Raw genomic sequence first — 18,673 nt, 5'->3', positions numbered from 1 at the left:
TTTTGCACTGCTTCTTTCAGTTGTGTTATATCCATGCCAGTGTCAGCTCTGACAGTATCAGCCATCATGTCCTTTGGTGGCCAAGTCTTTTTTTGCCGCTGATCTGTCCAAGCATTATAGATTTTTATTTTGCCAGATCTGAGACAGAACCTCTGCAGCTGTGAAACCATTAGAGATAAGTGAGCACGTGCTCAGGGGGGCAGGGGTGAGCAGGGGGTGGCAGGAGATATCTCTCTCACTCTCTCACCCCCTTCCCCCCGCTCTTTCACGCCACCCCCCCCCCCGCTGCTCCTCCCCCCCAAGCACGCTTGGACAAGAATGCAGTTACTCGAGAAGAGCGAGGCTCGCTCAAGTAACTGACTTATCCGAGCGTGCTCGATCCTCTCTAGAAACCACCCTTAGGGCTCCTTCAGATATCCATATTTGCACATTTCTGCATGTTAAAAAGTCGCATGTATAACGCAATCATGCGATGCATTGGATTCCAATTGCTTCATTCAAATGAACATGTTTTTTTCCACGCAAAATTTTTGCTTGAGAAAACATAGGACCTACTCCATCTTTTACGCGGTGTGAAAAGATAGGTCTTGCCCCATCTTTTGCCATATTTTGCAGAAAGTTCCAATAGATTTCTATGGCAGAAGAAAAAAAGGAGCAGTAGGGAGTTACCCTGTGTACAACATTTGGAAAAGAAGACAACTCACCCTAATTAGGCATTTTATTGCCATTTTCAGGGTTGATTCTAATCATTTCTTGCTGTCGCTTCAGCGCGTTTCTTTACATTTGCGCTGCAGCACCTGCTGTGAATGTCCTCAAAAACATCAATTACGATCAGGAGTCGAGCTTGTTAAAAATTCATTCATGCGAATATATATTGCGTATGGGTGAACGCATATACCCATGTGAAGGATCCCTTAGACAGTACAAAGGATTACAGCCTGTTCCCACGATCATCAGCGCAGAATTTCACTTTCATGTGACCGAGCCCTTAGACAGTGCTATAAACCAGTTGTAGGGGTTTTTGAACTTTCTGTTCAGTTCGAACACATTTGGATTGAACCAAACATTTTGCAAAAGTTTGTCAAACCAGCCGAACTGAAGTTTTCAAAAGTTCACTCATTAGTAGCCATGACCCCCTCATAATGTTGTAAAAAAGGGATAGTAATACTTGAAAAAAGCCATCCTGCTCCATTCCCTATCAGCGCTTGACAAATTTTTCCAATATGGTAGACCACGATGGGCTGTGCATGCAACTTTCAGAAAAAGCTGTATGGAGCTAAAACAAAGTGTTCCCTGTCACATTGTCTCAGCAATTGGATGGGACTTCAAAATGGTTACACCCCTCCTGATTAGACATTGATGGCACGACTGTACTATTAAAAGTCCTTTAATCTAAATGTCAAGGTGCTAAGGGTTGTGTATATGCATATTGCATTATGTAGCAGAGTACTTTTTCTAATATTCTGTCTGTAAGGATCCTTACAGAGATAAATGATGATAAATTGAATATTTTGTTACCTATCTAATGAAAAATATAATTAGGAAATGTTGATAGGCGTGATAGTGATGCAAGATTATATTACTGCTGCTGAAAATGATCCTATTATTTATTGTAATGCAATACATAAATAAGTCTAAGTAAATAAACAGGAAATAATTAAAGGGGTTGTCCCGCGGCAGCAAGTGGGTCTATACACTTCTGTATGGCCATATTAATGCACTTTGTAATGTACATTGTGCATTAATTATGAGCCATACAGAAGTTATAAGAAGTTATTCACTTACCTGTTCCGTTGCTAGCGTCCTCGTTTCCATGGAGCCCGCCTAATTTTCGGCGTCTAATGGCCAAATTAGCCGCGCTTGCGCAGTCCGGGTCTTCTGCTTTTCTCAATGGGGCCGCTTGTGCAGGATGCCGGCTCCGTGTAGCTCCGCCCCGTCACGTGCCGATTCCAGCCAATCAGGAGGCTGGAATCGGCAATGGACCGCACAGAAGCCCTGCGGTCCACCGAGGGAGAAGATCCCGGCGGCCATCTTCAGCAGGTAAGTAAGAAGTCACCGGAGCGCGGGGATTCAGGTAAGCGCTGTGCGGATTTTTCTTTAGGTCCCTGCATCGTGGTTGTCTCGCGCCGAACGGGGGGGGGGGGGGGGTTGAAAAAAAAAACCCCGTTTTGGCGCGGGACAACCCCTTTAATGTAAAGTTTATGAAAGCGAAGTAATGGTACTATGTCACAAGTACTGTACGGTATCTCCATCCATGGATCTAATGATATTTCTTGTAAATAAGTCCAAAGTACTGTAAACTTTTCATACAATTTCACTTATTTCATAAACACCACAAGTATAAGTAGAAAATATCATTTTTGGTGTTGGGTTACTCTACAGCTGACACTTGAAAAATATTTAGATCTATTACTATCTATTCATTCACTGCATATTCAGCAAGATTACACCTAAGCATTACAATACCATTTACGGCTTTTCTGAAAGAATCATAAATCCTGCTGTTATTAAACTGGCCTATAAGGAGTATTTACTATTCATACCCCTGTGAAGTTTAAGTCACAAGTGACCTTAGCCCTCCAGTGCTTACTTAAAAAGGCCTCAGCTGTTTTAGATGAACTGAAACCATGACCAAAGATCAAAACTATGACTCGAAAGACCTAAAATGTGGAATTTAAAGTTAAACCGCTTACGTTTTTATTTATTTATAGGAATGCAATAGCAGTAAAACTGTCAGAGATAAGTTATTGTACAGTACAGAAAATATGATGTGCTATGAGTCTGGATCCATACCATAGTTAAATGTAAATACTGTTTAGTCAATAAGAGATAATGGAACACATAGATTGTCCTTACTTTGCATAATTAATCTCAAGATGCTAAGTCAGACGCATTGCATGTTGCTGAATTACCAACAGCCCTCTTTAACAATAGACTCATTAGTGGACAGGTTCGACAATGCAGTTGGAATATGACCAATAACATAGTATGTAAGGCTGAAAAAAGACATATGCTCATCTAGTTCAGCCTATTACTCCCCAATGTTGATCCAGAAGAAGGCAAAAAAAAAAAAACAATGAGGTAGAAGCCAATTTCCCCATTTAAGGGGGAAATTCCTTCCTGACTCTAATATGGCAATTAGAATAATCCCTGGATCAACAATACTTGACTGTTTGGGCTACATGAGGCCATCATGTGGTCATCATCTTGCATGGAAGGGCCAAATGGATGACTACATATAGCGGTAAACCGTTAAACTGAACATTAAATAGTGATCAGATGTAGCAAAACTAAACTCATCGAGTCGATGTGACTGTATAATTTGTGCGTTACCATATACCTTCAGGTTACCGCTGTAGGTTTACTTGCAGTCCTACGTTAAACTACAAATATCACAATGTGATATCACAGTGAGAAGCCAACTCCATCATATCTGTATATATTCGTATCTCAGCAAGCAGTAATAATAGACAATGGACATTTCCATCATGTTATAGGAAAGGTTGTAGAAAATTACACTTGCTCTATTTAATGCCCTTTAGAAACTTTACAGTAGACCAACTTTAACATGGAAACAAGAGACATTGGAGTTGATAGCATAAAAGAACCACTACATCAACTGAATCTGCCCTAAAGAACATTGACTATTTTACATCAATGTAATAGGTATGGATAAATTAACATTATATTCATATATTTTAGTTACCAATAAGGTTCCTACTCCACCTGCCAGCTAAGACATGTTTTTTTTTCTCTCCACTAGTCAAGTTGATGATAGCTTGTAGATGGCATTCCACTGCCGCAATACAATTGTCACCTTCCGTTTTTGTAATCAAGCAAAGTTATGGGTTTTTTAAAATTCTCTTTTTTTATTTTGCATACAGTCATGCAATTTATTTCAGTTTAATCTAGATTTCATGCAGAGCATATCTAGTAATTAGTCTAATATATTGGTAAAGTATTATATAAGTGAGTTGCTATACTTGTGTTCAAAAGTGCTATGAAATGAAACTTTACAGCTTTCATAACTTGAAGTTGCTTTAGCACTAATTGATATTGTACCATCCATTAAAAAAATCCCAAATCCAAAACAAGGCACTGTATCTACAATTGTGCTCCAAGAGTACTAAAATTAGGACCTTGATTAGGCTTTATGTGCCTGCAATGATCTGGCTTTACACATTGCAGCTGTCCTGAATGTCATTAATGCACAGTATTTTAACAATATGGCTGCTGAAAAATAATCGCTTCTGCCATAGTCCAGCTCTCTTTTAATATAGGATTTAGTAGCTTGCTGGTCAAACATGTGACCCTACATATACTACTGAGTTACGCTGAATCTGAATATCTCCAGCATTTAAAGTAATTAAAACCCAAGATGATCTATTAGGCACTCCAGGAAGCAATTATTAAGGCCTTAATCATCATTGAACTCTAAGCATGCCCAGAGCATGAAAAACATAGAAATGAGGACTGTAGTACCAGGCAATGACTGCTGTCCGCCTCTCCCTCTGAATCCTGGCTGTACCTTTTACCTTTCAGATTAATTCTCTGAAGGCAAATGCATGCTTGGAGTTTTGTGATCTGTATAGATGCACTCAGCACCTGCACTCTTCAAAGGGTTAGGCTCACTGTCCACAGGTGAATCTGATTTGCGGAATCCACGTGGGTGACCCGCAAATCAAGTCACCCATAGGGAAACATGGGTGTCCGCCCATGAATTAAAGAATGCGGATTTGTTTTGTAGATCTTTGGGTCCAGAAAACAAATCGCAGCATGCCCCATTTCAGTGCAGTTCCCGCACGGGTGGTTTCCATTGAAGGAAATGGAAGTTGTCCGATCCACGGCACATCCACAATAGAATTGCAGACGTGCCGTTGATTCCGCAGGAAACCTGGAGTTTAAAAAAAACTTCACTGCGCATGTGCGGCTGCATACCGGCCGGTGCTTCCACACACATCCGCAATGAAGAAAATAGAAGATCTAGAGAGGCATTCAGAAGACCCAGACGGGTAAGCAGTGTCTTCGGTCATGGGCAGGGTTGGATTTCGCTGCAGGCTCTCGCATGCAGAATCCAATCCAACTGTGGACATTTGGCCTTAATCTCCACAGGTTCATTGTATACTCTTGTCAGATGGAGTGTTAATGGGAGTGATGACAGGGGAGAGGTGGAGAACAGGCAGCCAGGAGTGGGAGAGAAAATGGTGACAGCGGTCACTGCCCAGTACTATGTTTTCCATGCTCTGAGCATGCTCGGAGTGTTATCATGAATACCTCCTAAGTGGAGTTAGGTTTAATTATATCCTATCGACCTAAATCTTGATCTTGACACTGGGGCAGAGTGATGAAGCTATAAGTGAGTGGGGTGATATTTGTGTTTCTCCTCATCATCATTTTAAACATCCATATTAATCAGGTGTCAGCTGACTTCCTAAAATTCGAGTCAGTCACTATACTATATTATGACATAGAATATATCTCTGAAATTGTTGCATCATATTAAGCATTGTAGCTCCAGCTTTCAAGTAACTCATAATCCTTCAGTTAGCTCATGCATATGAGTGCTTACCTTATGACGCATGCATAAAGACCACTGTCTTCTGTTACAGTTGGTCGAAACCAAATAGCATCTTCTTCTTTGCTCATCCGTATTCCATCAAAAGCAATTGGCTCTTCAAAGTCTCCAGGCCCAGTACTTTTATACCACATCAAGCTGAGTCCAGCACTCTGTGCTAATGTGTAGTTTGCTCTGATGTATCCATAAAATAGTGCACATTTTATTCGAACAGGTTCACCAACCAAAACCTGATATTTTTTGTAATCCACCGACCAGTCTGTACATCCATCTGCTGCAAGAAGAACAGACAAACAGGTAAGATCTTCATTGAACTGAATATTAACTCTCTTCATAACTATAGACTGCAAGATTGAAAAAACAAATAAAGTAATTAATGCCGATTATAATCCTCTTTACATCCTGAAGTCTCATCAATTTATGCAAATATTCTCAGCATTATACCGATTTCTAGAATGGGTTGGCTGACACATGACTAATGTGCAGACTATCATTGCCAAATAGTCAGAATACTTTTACACCTTTCTGCCACAATAACTTGTATCAGATCAGTTTATTGTAAATGAAGTAGATGTTGCAAATTATGTTTTCTGAACATTGATTTCTATTATATATGATAAAGACATAAAGAAAGCTGCCAAAGAACTTTTCCAATACTATATATTAGTCCTACACTTGGCTATTGATGAGAAATGTCTTTATTTTCGTAAGGGTTTGAATGGGTTGTCCAAGACGAAATTAAAGTGTCTAGTTTTTCAAAAACAGTACCACTCCTGTCTAAGGCCTTGTCTGGCAGTACAATGTATGCCCATTGAAGCTTTGAATTCCAGACATAGCAGTATCCAGAAAAAAAAAACAACAATCTGTTTTTGTAATCCTAGAGTGCCATTTTAATAAAAGGAAGATGTGTAGTGTGCGAAACAACATAAACCTTGTAAAAATAAATAGGCTTCTCTATAAAGTGGCCTTCCAGTTTCCAGTCAAAATTTTATTGTGAGACCAGAGGGGGATACATTACCTGCAGCAGTTTTTCTCTGCCGCCCCTCTGATCCACTGATTCCAGGTCACATTTGCAACCTTCCTAGATAGTCGATGCAATATTCAGACTACCTAATCCTCAGTGCATTGGTAAAATTAGACTACAATGCACTATACTAGCTCTGTGATTGGCTAGAGCTGATCACGTGATTAGCACTGGCCAATCAAAGAGCAGTGCACAGGTAGTTGGAAAATTGTTGCAGCTATCTTGGATGGCCAAAAGCAGATTAACGAACTGGTGGATCGAAGGGGCAGAAAAGAAAAAAACTGTAGGTAACATACCCCCATCCTGCCCTGGTGCAGGATTTGGACAAAAACCAGGAGGTTACTTTAAGCTGGAATTATTGCCCTGTCCAATCCAACCAGTTACTGCATTTTTAGCCTCCAATCCTGTCTGAGAATAGATGAGAACAGATAAAACACACCCAGACCTATGAAATGGAGGTTAATTACTGTAGCTGCACCGTTACCCCATAAAGACTGGTATCAGTGATAATAAATGGATTACAGTTAGGTGGGTCAAGAATAGCTCCTTTGGGACCTCCATGAGTTTGATAAAATGGAGAGTAGCTACAGATAGCATCTCCATCTATGAAAGACCCTCCTCAGTTTTGCTTCATTTTCCTAGTGGTAGCATGGCAGGGAATTGCATTCTGACTGTCAGGTTTCTCAAAAGATTGTATCTGAACATTGGAGGTCCCAGCAGGACATATTATTATTTTTGGATTAACTCTTGTAAAAAAAAAATGAGATTGTCAAAAGTGGAGAGCTTGTTTAGGATTTTTTATAATAAGGACCTGTTAGATATTAGTGTAGGCTCATAAAAAGTGATCCTAACCTACATTTTAATTGCTCATTCAAGAAAATAAAATAATTCTTTGGAAACCCCATAAAGTAGCTGTTATCTTGACATGCAGTATGCAACACAGTATAAATAGATTGATTAGTTCAGTCACACAACACCGCAAGATAACATTTGTGCTTGCCATTCTGCAAGTGATTCTTAGTGTTTCTGATTTCCCTCCAATTTTTTCTTGCTTAGTCCTCCAGTCACTTTCTCAAACACCTCATTGACCCTTGTCACTTTTCTCATACATTTTCATGATATGAAAGTAGATATCTGAAACAACTAATTTCATGGATTCGCTATAACTAGACCTTGGGTAAGATATAGACCATAAGTCAGTAACTGTATTGAGCTCACAGTCATTCAAATGATTTAGGAACTTATGTAAATATGCCCGTAATCAGCTCATTACCCGCTGTTTCATATAACACAGGTAACACCAGCCAATCGGTACTGCATTCATAAGAGTCTACCAAAAATTGCTGGCATGAATATAGCATTGCTTAATAATAACACTAATGTATCTGTTACCATTATCATTTAGATTTGATGTTTTCAGTTTTCTAATACAATTCTATGGTCCATGTTACTCTACTGCCCAGGAGCAAACTTTATCACAGTTCAACCAAATAGTTTTCGTTCTGCAATAGTATGCCGAGGCTTCAGTAAAGCACTGTTCTCTTATCTGATTTACTCCGGCTAGTAAAGGAAACAATTTGGGGAATATGACATAATTTAAAGTGGGAGTAGACAGGTTTGGTTAATAAGGGTATTACTGTAATAGTACAAAAGGTAATATGAGACTACTGTGATAAAAAAAAATAATTTGCAGTGAAGAGAAGCTATTAGAGATAAGCGAACTTACTCGTTTAGGGCGATTTCGCAATCGAGCATCGCTTTTTTCGAGTAACTGACTACTCGAGCGAAAAGATTCGGGGGGCGCCGCGGGGCGGCGTGGTGGAGCGGAGGGTAGCAGTGGGGAACAGGGGGGTGCTCTGTCTCTCTCCCCCCCCCCCTCCCCTCTGCAACCCCCCGCTCACCCCCGGCACCCCCATAAGCTACACTTATATTAGGGACTCAAAATTTGAAATAATTATAAAGATGGCAATTTTAAAGGTTTTTTGCAAAGTTAAAAGCAGAATTCTTATTTTCCATACATACTTATATATTACAGTGATTATGAACCTGCTAATGTTCACTCCAAAATGGAGTCTTGACATAGTTGCAGCATGCCAGATTACAGAAAAACAACTTTAATTGGTGAAAGAAGGGAAAGGTGTGTCAGTTACAATGGTAACAGAAATGTTAAAAGTGAAAAATATAGCCCCTAACATTTGGCGTCCAACCGGCTGGGTTGACCTTTCCATTAAACACTGTGAACTGAACCATGCTTTTTGTAGAACTAAGATATTTGTGATGTTCTTGTGATCAATGTTGTTCAATGGGTCGAAGAGAACTTTTGTCTTCCTGACCTGTCACACACTAATTCTAGATTGATGCCTACCATGCATCCTCTTTCTATATCTGTTGTCTATCTTATTCAGCAAAAAAGATGTGGTAAGGTGGCCAGACTAAAGTTAGGCCTTAGTCAGACGGGCGATTTTTCGCGCGATTTGCGCATGCGCATGCGTCCGGCGATTTTATAAAACCATTGCTTTGCAATGGTATCGGACACATGAGCGCTTTTTATGCACTCGTCCGATAAATTATAGAACAAAAAATCGCAGATCGCACCTATCTGCAATCTGCGATTCCTGTTCTCTTCTCTATATGCGCTCAATGGGGCCGGCGGCAGCAGCGCCGACCCCATTGAGAACATATAGAAGACAAATCATTCTTCTCTGCCACAGCTGTAACAGCTGTGGCAGAGAAGAACGATGTTTGCCCATTGAATTCAATGAAGCCGGCAATACAGCCGGCTCCATTGAAAGCAATGGGCTGCCGGCGAGCGCGGGATGAATTGTCGGGAAGGGCCATCATGAATTCATGAATGGGTGTGAGTGAGACCTGCCTCTGATTGGCTCAGCGCTGTATTGCCGTCTCCATTGAATGCAATGCGCTGGACAGCTCCGGCCCGTTTCTAATGAAACGCGGCTAGGAGCAGATTTTCGGGCGATTTTCGGGCGACTTGCGCGCACCGGTCACGCGATTTGCGGATGCGCATCCGTCATGCGATCCGCAAATCGCGCGAAAAATCGCCCGTCTGACTAAGGCCTCAAAGGGAGTTGATAGCATAGTTATCTCCCATAGACTGCAGCATGGACGGCTACATGTATATGCTGCCATGCCTCCTAAATGTGATTGTGAAAGGGGTCTGGGTCCCAGAGGTTGGATGAGGACCCTTCAAAGTTATTGGTAAGGGGCCTTCATCAACCTTAATCCAACCATACTCAGAACCAGCCAGAGATTTACCAGTAATCTTCATAGATTGTTACTGCCCTAAGGTTTTTGATGTCTCTAAAGTGAAGCATCTCTTTGAAATACTAAATAATAATAAGATTGTTATCATATTATTGTAGTTTTATTATAAATACATTAACATATACATTTATAACTTACTTCAGAATTTATGGTTCATGGTTAGAGATGAGTGAGCATGCTCGATAAAGTCAGTTACTCGAGCGAGCCTCGCTCATCTCGAGTAACTGCCTTCACCTTCGAGCGTGCTCAGGAGGGCGGCGATGGGTAGTGGGTGGGAGAGAGAGAAATATCTCTCTCACTCTCCCCCCGCTCTCCCCCATCGCCCCAACTGCCCCCCCAGCACACTCAGAGGACAAGGCAGTTACTCGAGATGAGCGAGGCTCGCTCGAGTAACTGACTTTATCGAGCATGCTCGCTCATCTCTATTCATGGTTCTAAACAAGAACTGAAACAATTTAAATTCCATTTTTTAAGATAAATAGGTATAGTATATAACTTTTCTACATCTATATATATAAAGACGAAAGCCCTCACTGACTCACTGACTGACTCACTGACTGACTCACTGACTGACTCGCCAAAAGTTCTCCAACTTCCCGATGTCGTAGAAACATGAATTTTGGCGCAAGCATAGATTATCTCCAAAATAGGAAAAGTAATTGGGTCCCAACTCGATTATTCAATTCTAGCGCAAAAAAGAATTAGCGTTGAAATTTTACGTACATAATCTAAATCTCTCAGTTCCCAATGTCATAAAAACTTCAAATTTGGCAGGAGCATTGAATATGTCATAAATAGGAAAAGTTAATAGGTCCCAACATGATTATTCAATTCTATGCGCAAAAGAATTAGCGTCCAAATTTTACGTACGGAATCTAATTTTCTCACTTTCCGGTGTCATAGAAACTTGAAATTTGGCACGAGCATTGATTATGTCATAAATAAGAAAAGCTAATGGGTCCCAACTCCATTATTCAATTCTATGCGCAAAAGAATTAGCGTCGAAATTTTACGTACGGAATCTAATTTTCTCACTTTCCGGTGTCATAGAAACGTGAAATTTCGCACAAGCATTGATTATGTCATAAATAGGAAAAGTTCATAGGTCCCTAATCGATTATTCAATTCTAGCGCAAAAGAATTGGCATCGAAATTTTACGTGCGGAATGTAATTTTTTCACTTTCCGGTGTCATAGAAACGTGAAATTTGGCACGAGCATTGATTATGTCATAAATAGGAAAAGCTAATGGCTCCCAACTCCACTATTCAATTCTATGCGCAAAAGAATTAGTGTCCAAATTTTACGTGCGGAATGTAATTTCTTCACTTTCCGGTGTCATAGAAACGGGAAATTTGGCACGAACATTGATTATGTCATGAATAGGAAAAGCTAATGGGTCCCAACTCCATTATTCAATTCTATGCGCAAAAGAATTAGCGTCCAAATTTTACGTACATAATCTAAATCTCTCACTTCCCAATGTCATAGAAACATGAAATTTGGCACAAGCATTGATTGTGTCATAAATATGAAAAGTTAATAGGTCCCAACTCGATTATTCAATTCTAAGCGCAAAAGAATTAGTGTCCAAATTTTATGTATGTAATCTAATTCTCTCACTTCCTGATGTCATTTTATATAAAGGAAGCATAAAGATTTGAGAGAGCAGCACTCCAGGGATTTTCAATAAAATAGAAATCTTTATTGCCCCACAGAATAGATTTCTATTTTATTGAAAATCCCTGGAGTGCTGCTCTCTCAAATCTTTATGCTGTTTAAACGAAGGTCCAGGATCCAGGACCTTGAATTGAGCGCGCACTGGTTATGAGGACGGTCCTCCCTTACATACCATAAGGTAAAGAGTGTGCTGTGATCCATTCAACATTTTTGGTTATATAAAGGAAGCGTCGCATGGTTACCTCCACGTGGTGTTTTCTGGGTAACGCAGAGAACTATGCAAAATAGTGAACATATCTTTTTCCTCAGTATCTCTAAAGTAACCACGACTTCATGTGAACACCAGATAAACACCAGTACCAAATTAACTCGGGCGAAGCCGGGTATATCAGCTAGTATAGTATAAACACTCTAATAATAATTTTATTTTTATTTTTTTAACCAGCCTATGAGAGAAATGTTTTTGTTTTTTTTTAAATAGACCAAGCAGCTTTTTTTTCTTCTACGCAAACCCTACACTATCTTCTTTCTTGGCGAGACTTTCAACTCCTTGCGTGAAGAATCATAGTTGGCTTGGAAACCATTACTTACTAAAAGCAATTTACTCATATAACAGCTTTAGTGTTATGTACTATACATTACTGGGTTACTGCTCCTCTGCATTTTCCACCAACTATTTTTATTCTGCTCTTATCCAATGCAATTTAGTTTGTGTACTTTGCACTGACTTCTGCACTTTATTGATTTCAATTTCTTTTCCAGACATTGGTTACATTTGAGTATACAAAACATAGCTCTGCATAATAAAAATATAGCAAAATGTGGCTATTCATCTTATACTCAAAATATACTTTGCAGAAGAGACACTTTAATGTAAGGAAGCTACGACATATCCAATTTGTGCAGTTTCACTTCCGAAGATGTATTTCAAGTTCCAGATCACCTGCTGATTCATATTCCTCTGTAACTATGTTTCAAATTCTATTTTAAAAACTTCTGTATTCCTGAGATTGCACCAGGCACAAAAAGAAAAGTCAAGAAGCTTTAAATGGTAAAAGTACTATTTTGTCAACCACTATCTACATCAAAGCCCAATTAATAATGCTTTGGAATTTACAAATATTCTCCTTATCCCTGATCAAGACGCTCGAGTGCTAATATGGAACAAGTTGTACAAAGAAAATATATAACAAAAAAACAAAAATGTGAAGAAAAATATTACACTAAGCATTCATATGAATTACACAAAGGAATGGTAGTCCAGACATCACATACAGATATAGCCAATGCTAGCATGATATTTAAAGGGATACTCCAGTCATTTACAACTGATGACCTATCCTCTGAATAAGTCATCATTAGTTGATTGATGGGAACCTGCTGCTTGGGATACCGATACATATTGCTCCTCATTAAGGACAGGACTGGATGTCCTGTCTTGACCATAATAGGAGCAATGCTTCCATTGATTTCAATAAGAGTGAAGCCGGCACTTTTGCTTCCTGCTCTTTCCACTGATGATATCTGGCCTGCTACACTAACAGTAGGCTGGACGATCAGCTGATGGATGGGGATTCCGAGAAGTGGATCCCCATCAATTAATTACTGATAACCTATCCGGAGGATAAGTCATCAGTTGTAAATGGCTGGAATACCCTTTATGATAAATTAACTACAACATACCACAATGTTGTAAATAGAATCATGATGGTGGGCCTGTCATGGTAATGAATACTACATCTGTACCAAGGATTACTTTTTTAACCACCTTTTATTGGAGCTTTATACTCTACATTTAAATTCACAAACTACTATAAAGTTGACCATACACAGTATACATGTTATGTATTTCCTGTATTTTAGACATTATTTTTGAATCTATTATTTTTATATTTTATATCTATCAGGAGCAACTTTGCAACCTTATAGAAAATATTAGAAAAATTGTTAAAGGGTATGTTCACTTTTAAACACCACTTGACATGTTATTGGGACATATCAGAGGATGTTTCCAGCTGAGACAAGAGGGTCCTTGTGAACCAGGAGCTCTATGATCACTAGAATAAAGACTCCTGGTGCTCTAGAAAAAGATATGCCCCTTCACCTTCCATTAGTTTCACACTGAGAGCTCTACGAGTGAAGCTGACTATCATAGAGACCCATTTATTTCAATGGATCCTCCATGTAATATAGAAACTGAAGCTAAGGCCAAAAGGGCACATGCGAACAAAAGGTGTGTGCGCGCTTATTTAGATAGTCATCCCATAGTATAATATTTTGAACAGTAATGCTTCCTTTAGCAGTGAAAATGTTTTGATACTATGTAGGTATATTGGGAAATGTATATTCTCCTTGACACTTTCTTATACCCACTGATAAGGGTATAAATAAATGCTACAACCCACAGTCTTAAAACTGCTCACGGATCATCAAGAAAACTATTGGGAACTCGAATGTCCTTACACAACAGCAGCACAAGGCCGCTGCAAATAACTAATTCCAGTAATAACATTATAATAAAAGATGTTATTTAATATTTAGTTATTTTTCTTTCTATCTGCAATAGACACAATAGCTTTAGTTATTAGCATAGAAGTTCTGGTAATTATATTACGTATGTGACAGGATAAGTACCGAAAATAGAGAGAACAAGGGTAACAACAAAAAATACATCTTTCGGTATCCCTTTCTACTAGTATTGTTTAGATAATACAGAGTGCCTTACTGCTTAAGGGCTCAGTCACACGGGCGCATCAGCACCCGTACACAGGCGCCGATGCGCCCTGTGACTGAGCCCTCACTGCAGGAGGAAGACGGCCGTACCTCAAGACGGACGTCTCTCTGCAGCGCTGAAGATAGAACACATGACCGGCAATTAAGCCGGTGACAAGTTCTTTCTCCCGGCGCTGAAGAAAGACGTCCGTCTGGAGGCGCAGCCGTCTCCTTCCTGCAGTAACACGGCGCCGATGCGCCCGTGTGACTGAGCCCTCAGCAGAACCAGCCTGTCCATTTATTTCATATTTGAACATCAGTTTGTATTGCCGGTAGGTAATACTAAATTTGTAGAAAAATATAAGCAGACAGTTTCCTTAGATGATAAAAGATGGTTGCCTAGAGTCTTTGCAACCAAGCCTCTGTGATCAGTTGATCGCCAGGCTAGTTTAAACCTCAGGAGGGGCTGCTATGGTGAAGCACCTTTTTTAAGGCATAATTTAGTCCAGCAAATTTTGAAACTTGATCAGGGGATGGACAAATATTTTAAAAGTCATATTCAACTCAGCCTGCAACTCCTGATCTGCCAATGTCCAGTGCCATGCTCCTGTGTTTACTGATGGCAGCAATGATGTCATTAGGGTTGCCATCCATCGAAGAATTTCTATATAGTCCATACGAATAGGGGACTTTAATCCAGTGTCCATTAAAAATATTAGATGTGTCAATGATTTTCTTGAAGCTGTTGGTACTTGAGCAGGTTATTATGACTGTACTTCTCATCGTTTTACAGCTCGGAGTAAGTGCTGGTAATGAATTCATATCAGTATCTGACATATACACAGGTATATCTTATCACTTTTATCATTCCGTACAAATTTCAATTGTGTCTGAAAAAAAATTTGGCTGTTCGTAATATTTGATTAAGTTCTCCAGAAAAAAATTGAAAATCAGGTTAACATCCCTGGACATCACTGACAGCAAAGACATATGACCTCTGCAGAGAAACACTGTCTCATGTGGGCTAGTGATTGTCTGCAGCTGTCACAGGTCTTGCTGTGAGTGATGTAATTGCTACAATAGGAAGTAGAGAGTAGTGGGGGGACTGGACACCAATAAAGTAGGCACGGTGGGAGGTAATTAGGATTTTTTTTAAGGTTTTTTCACTACCAGTAGGCAAATATCGATTTTCTGGGGGGATCTGGATAAGCCCTATTATAAGGTGGCCCAAAAACTCAACTTTCAACTACAAAGCAAGACTCCCTCTTATAATTTTCCTTTTAACAAACCTTTATTTGGGGCAGAGTTTCAGCTTCTTATGTCTATGACAAGGTTGGGCTCTAAGACCATGAATTTTCACACTTTTTACTAATGACAAAGAAGAAATACAACTGTTGCTTCAAGTCGTGGAAGAAAATCGCAAGGCTGTTCCATCACAGATTACCAAGACGTCTGCTGTCCAGTCATTAAGCACTGACTGACCATTATTTGTGTCATAATTTTGACTATTTTCATATATTTGCAGGTATTTTTATAGGAACAGCACAAACGTCTAGATTGTCAGGACAAATGCCATTGTCAATAGTTAATGTTTTAAAGTATAGTGGCTCCTTCGCAAAAGCCATTAATATTAATGCTGTAGCTTGGGTAATTGGAAATTTTGTGCGTAAGCGCCATTTCTCATAATATACATCAGTTTTGAGCACCATCTTGCAGTTGGAATTTAAAGCTAAAACTTTACCCTAACATTACTATTGGCAGATGTAAGAAATTGGGAAGGTGTCTTGCTGTATAGCTGCCACTTTATTTTTTGCCGTATCTCTATGGGCCACCCTACCCTAAAAGCCTTACATAATAATTATAATTATAGGTCATGACTAGAGATGAGCGAGCACCAAAATGCTCGGGTGCTCGTTACTCGAGTCGAACTTTCAGTGATGCTCGAGAGTTCGTTTCGAGTAACGAACCCCATTGAAGTCAATGGGCGACTCCAGCATTTTTGTATATGACTGGTACTCCGCTAAGGTTTTCATTTGTGAAAATCTTAACAAATCACCAAGGTCATGTAAAAAACACAGAAATGTATAGGGCAGGTGAGGAGCAACATGCAGGGCTGCATTTCGGGCTCCGAGGTCTCACTATTAAGCCACAATAGTGGCAAAAGTGAGACCCCCCCCCCCCCGCACTGTCAGCATAAAGATCGTTCTCCTCTGCCACAGCTGTAAGAGCTGTGGCAGAGAAGAACGATGTTAGCCCATTGAATTCAATGGAGCCGGCAATACAGTCGGCTCCATTGAAAGCAATGGGCTGCCGGCGAGCGCGGGATGAATTTTCGGGAAGGGCTTAAAAATATAAGCCCTTACCTGAAAAAGAAAGATTTTAGTGTAAAAAAGAATAAAAATGCAGGCATTCTCTGCAATGGAGCCGCTGCTGCTGCCGGCGACTCCATTGAAGACAATGGTCCGCTGGCACACCTGAATTCTTTTTCAGGGAAGGGCTTTACATATAAGCCATTCCCTGGAAATGAATTAAAAGTGATTTAAAAAACAAAAAAAATAGATACTCACCTCCCTTCAGCTGCCGTCGCGTGTTCTCCTGCTGTCCCCTGCACTGTGGTGCTGAACTGCTGTCATTCAGCTGAGAGCTGCGCTGAGCCAATCAGAGGCAGCATTTACTCACCCATTCATGAATTCATGAATGGGTGTGAGTGAGATCTGCCTCTCATTGGCTCAGCGCTGAGCCAATCAGGGGCATGTCTGACTCACACCCACTGCAGGCCGGCCGCGCTGAACTCCATCTGCCGGGACAAGGTGAGTATATATATTTTTTTTATTTTTACACATTTCTGGATGAATTGCAGGGAAGGGCTTATATATTTAAGCCCTTCCCAACAATTCATCCCGCGATCGCCGGCAGCCCATTGCTTTCAATGGAGTCGGCTGTATTGCCGGCTCCATTGAATTCAATGGTCAGTGCTCGTTTAATCAAGACGAGTACCTCGTGGTGCTCGTCTCGAGTAACGAGTATCTCGAGCACCCTAATACTCAAACGAGCATCAAGCTCGGTCGAGTATGCTCGCTCATCTCTAGTTATGACAGATTGAATTCAAAAATGGGTGTTTCATCAAATATATAAATAACAGCATAAATTTGTACAGAGCAAAGATTTCAGTGGACGATCTGAATGTATTTGAATCTTAGAGAAGATTTTTTATTAAACAGAAAAAATCTTGGGTCCCACACCGCTGTCACTAAAAGGAATAATGTAATTGAAAACAGGCTTTGATGTCTACAGCATTTAAATATGTTTATATGGTAATGCTATAATGTTGGGATCTTCTGACTCCGAGTGGTTTCTTAGAAAGGGTGCAGGGATGAAGTAAATCTTCAGTGCTTTATGGTTCTTAAGACTTGATCATTCCAGAATACAAACAAGGTCCCGGAAGGCCATGGTAAACCTACCTAAGTCCATTTTAGGGATTTGACTGGGATCCTTCCTGCTATCACTTAGAATAACATGCATCATTTCTAAGAGAAAATATCATTCAGTTTGAAAGAAAATTGAAATGCTAACTCCTGGCTCTGCAGCCACAACCTGGCTTAGAGGCATCGATTCAATTCAATTTCTAGGTCCTGTGAGGTAATATGGGTTTGCAGCTTTCCAATCAAAATAAGGAAATCAAAATTATTGTTATATCTTGGTAAGTTAAGTGTGGCAATAGGTGAAAGCATTTTCTTGGGAAAAAAATGAAAAATGCAATAAGATCTATCTGTTCCTGTGGTTCTTAAATATGTATGCTTCTTTTACTCAGATTCTGACAGCTTTGGACTTTTCCTCGTCTCATATTTGAGCCATAAAATTATTTCCATCTAATTTTTATCCTTTATGGCATTTTAGAAAAGATGTTTCTGAGTGCTGAGTCATTTTACCGACTTGAAATGAAAAGCTTGGCTTGTAGATTTAAGATAATGTTCATATTTATTGAAATAAGCCTGAGATACAATCTTCTGTATACGGCTTCATGGCTATAAGCTGTGCAGCATTTGTTTCACTTATCCAGTATCAATGTACTATTTGTGAATCCTAGTAACATAGGAAGATAGATAGATGGATATGAGATAGATAGATATGAGATAGATAGATAGATATGAGATAGATAAATAGATATGAGATAGATAGATAGATAGATAGATAGATAGATAGATGAATAGATAGATATGAGATAGATAGATAGATAGATAGTTAGATAGATAGATAGATAGATAGATAGATAGATAGGTGGCGGATAGATAGATAGATAGATAGATAGATAGATAGATAGATATGAGATAGATAGATAGATATGAGATAGATAAATAGATATGAGATAGATAGATAGATAGATAGATATGAGATAGATAG

General features: G+C 39.6%; 1 protein-coding gene across 1 annotated transcript in view; it reads right to left on the bottom strand.

Moving 5' to 3' along the window:
• The window catches only part of IL1RAPL1 (interleukin 1 receptor accessory protein like 1), a 774,220-nt gene that overhangs the window by 743,844 nt on the left and 11,703 nt on the right, over positions 1-18,673 (bottom strand). Inside the window, exons 2-3 of the mRNA XM_066601569.1 lie at positions 6,052-6,087; positions 5,570-5,889 (exon numbers count right to left, since the gene is read on the bottom strand). Coding sequence (XP_066457666.1) covers positions 5,570-5,889; positions 6,052-6,087 — 356 coding nt within the window. The remainder of the gene's footprint in view (positions 1-5,569; positions 5,890-6,051; positions 6,088-18,673) is intronic.

The sequence above is a fragment of the Eleutherodactylus coqui genome, chromosome 4 (assembly GCF_035609145.1).
Source record: "Eleutherodactylus coqui strain aEleCoq1 chromosome 4, aEleCoq1.hap1, whole genome shotgun sequence".
Taxonomy (NCBI): Eukaryota; Metazoa; Chordata; class Amphibia; order Anura; family Eleutherodactylidae; genus Eleutherodactylus; species Eleutherodactylus coqui.
Note: the sequence above shows the minus strand (reverse complement) of the source record. Positions and strands in the feature narration are given on the sequence as shown.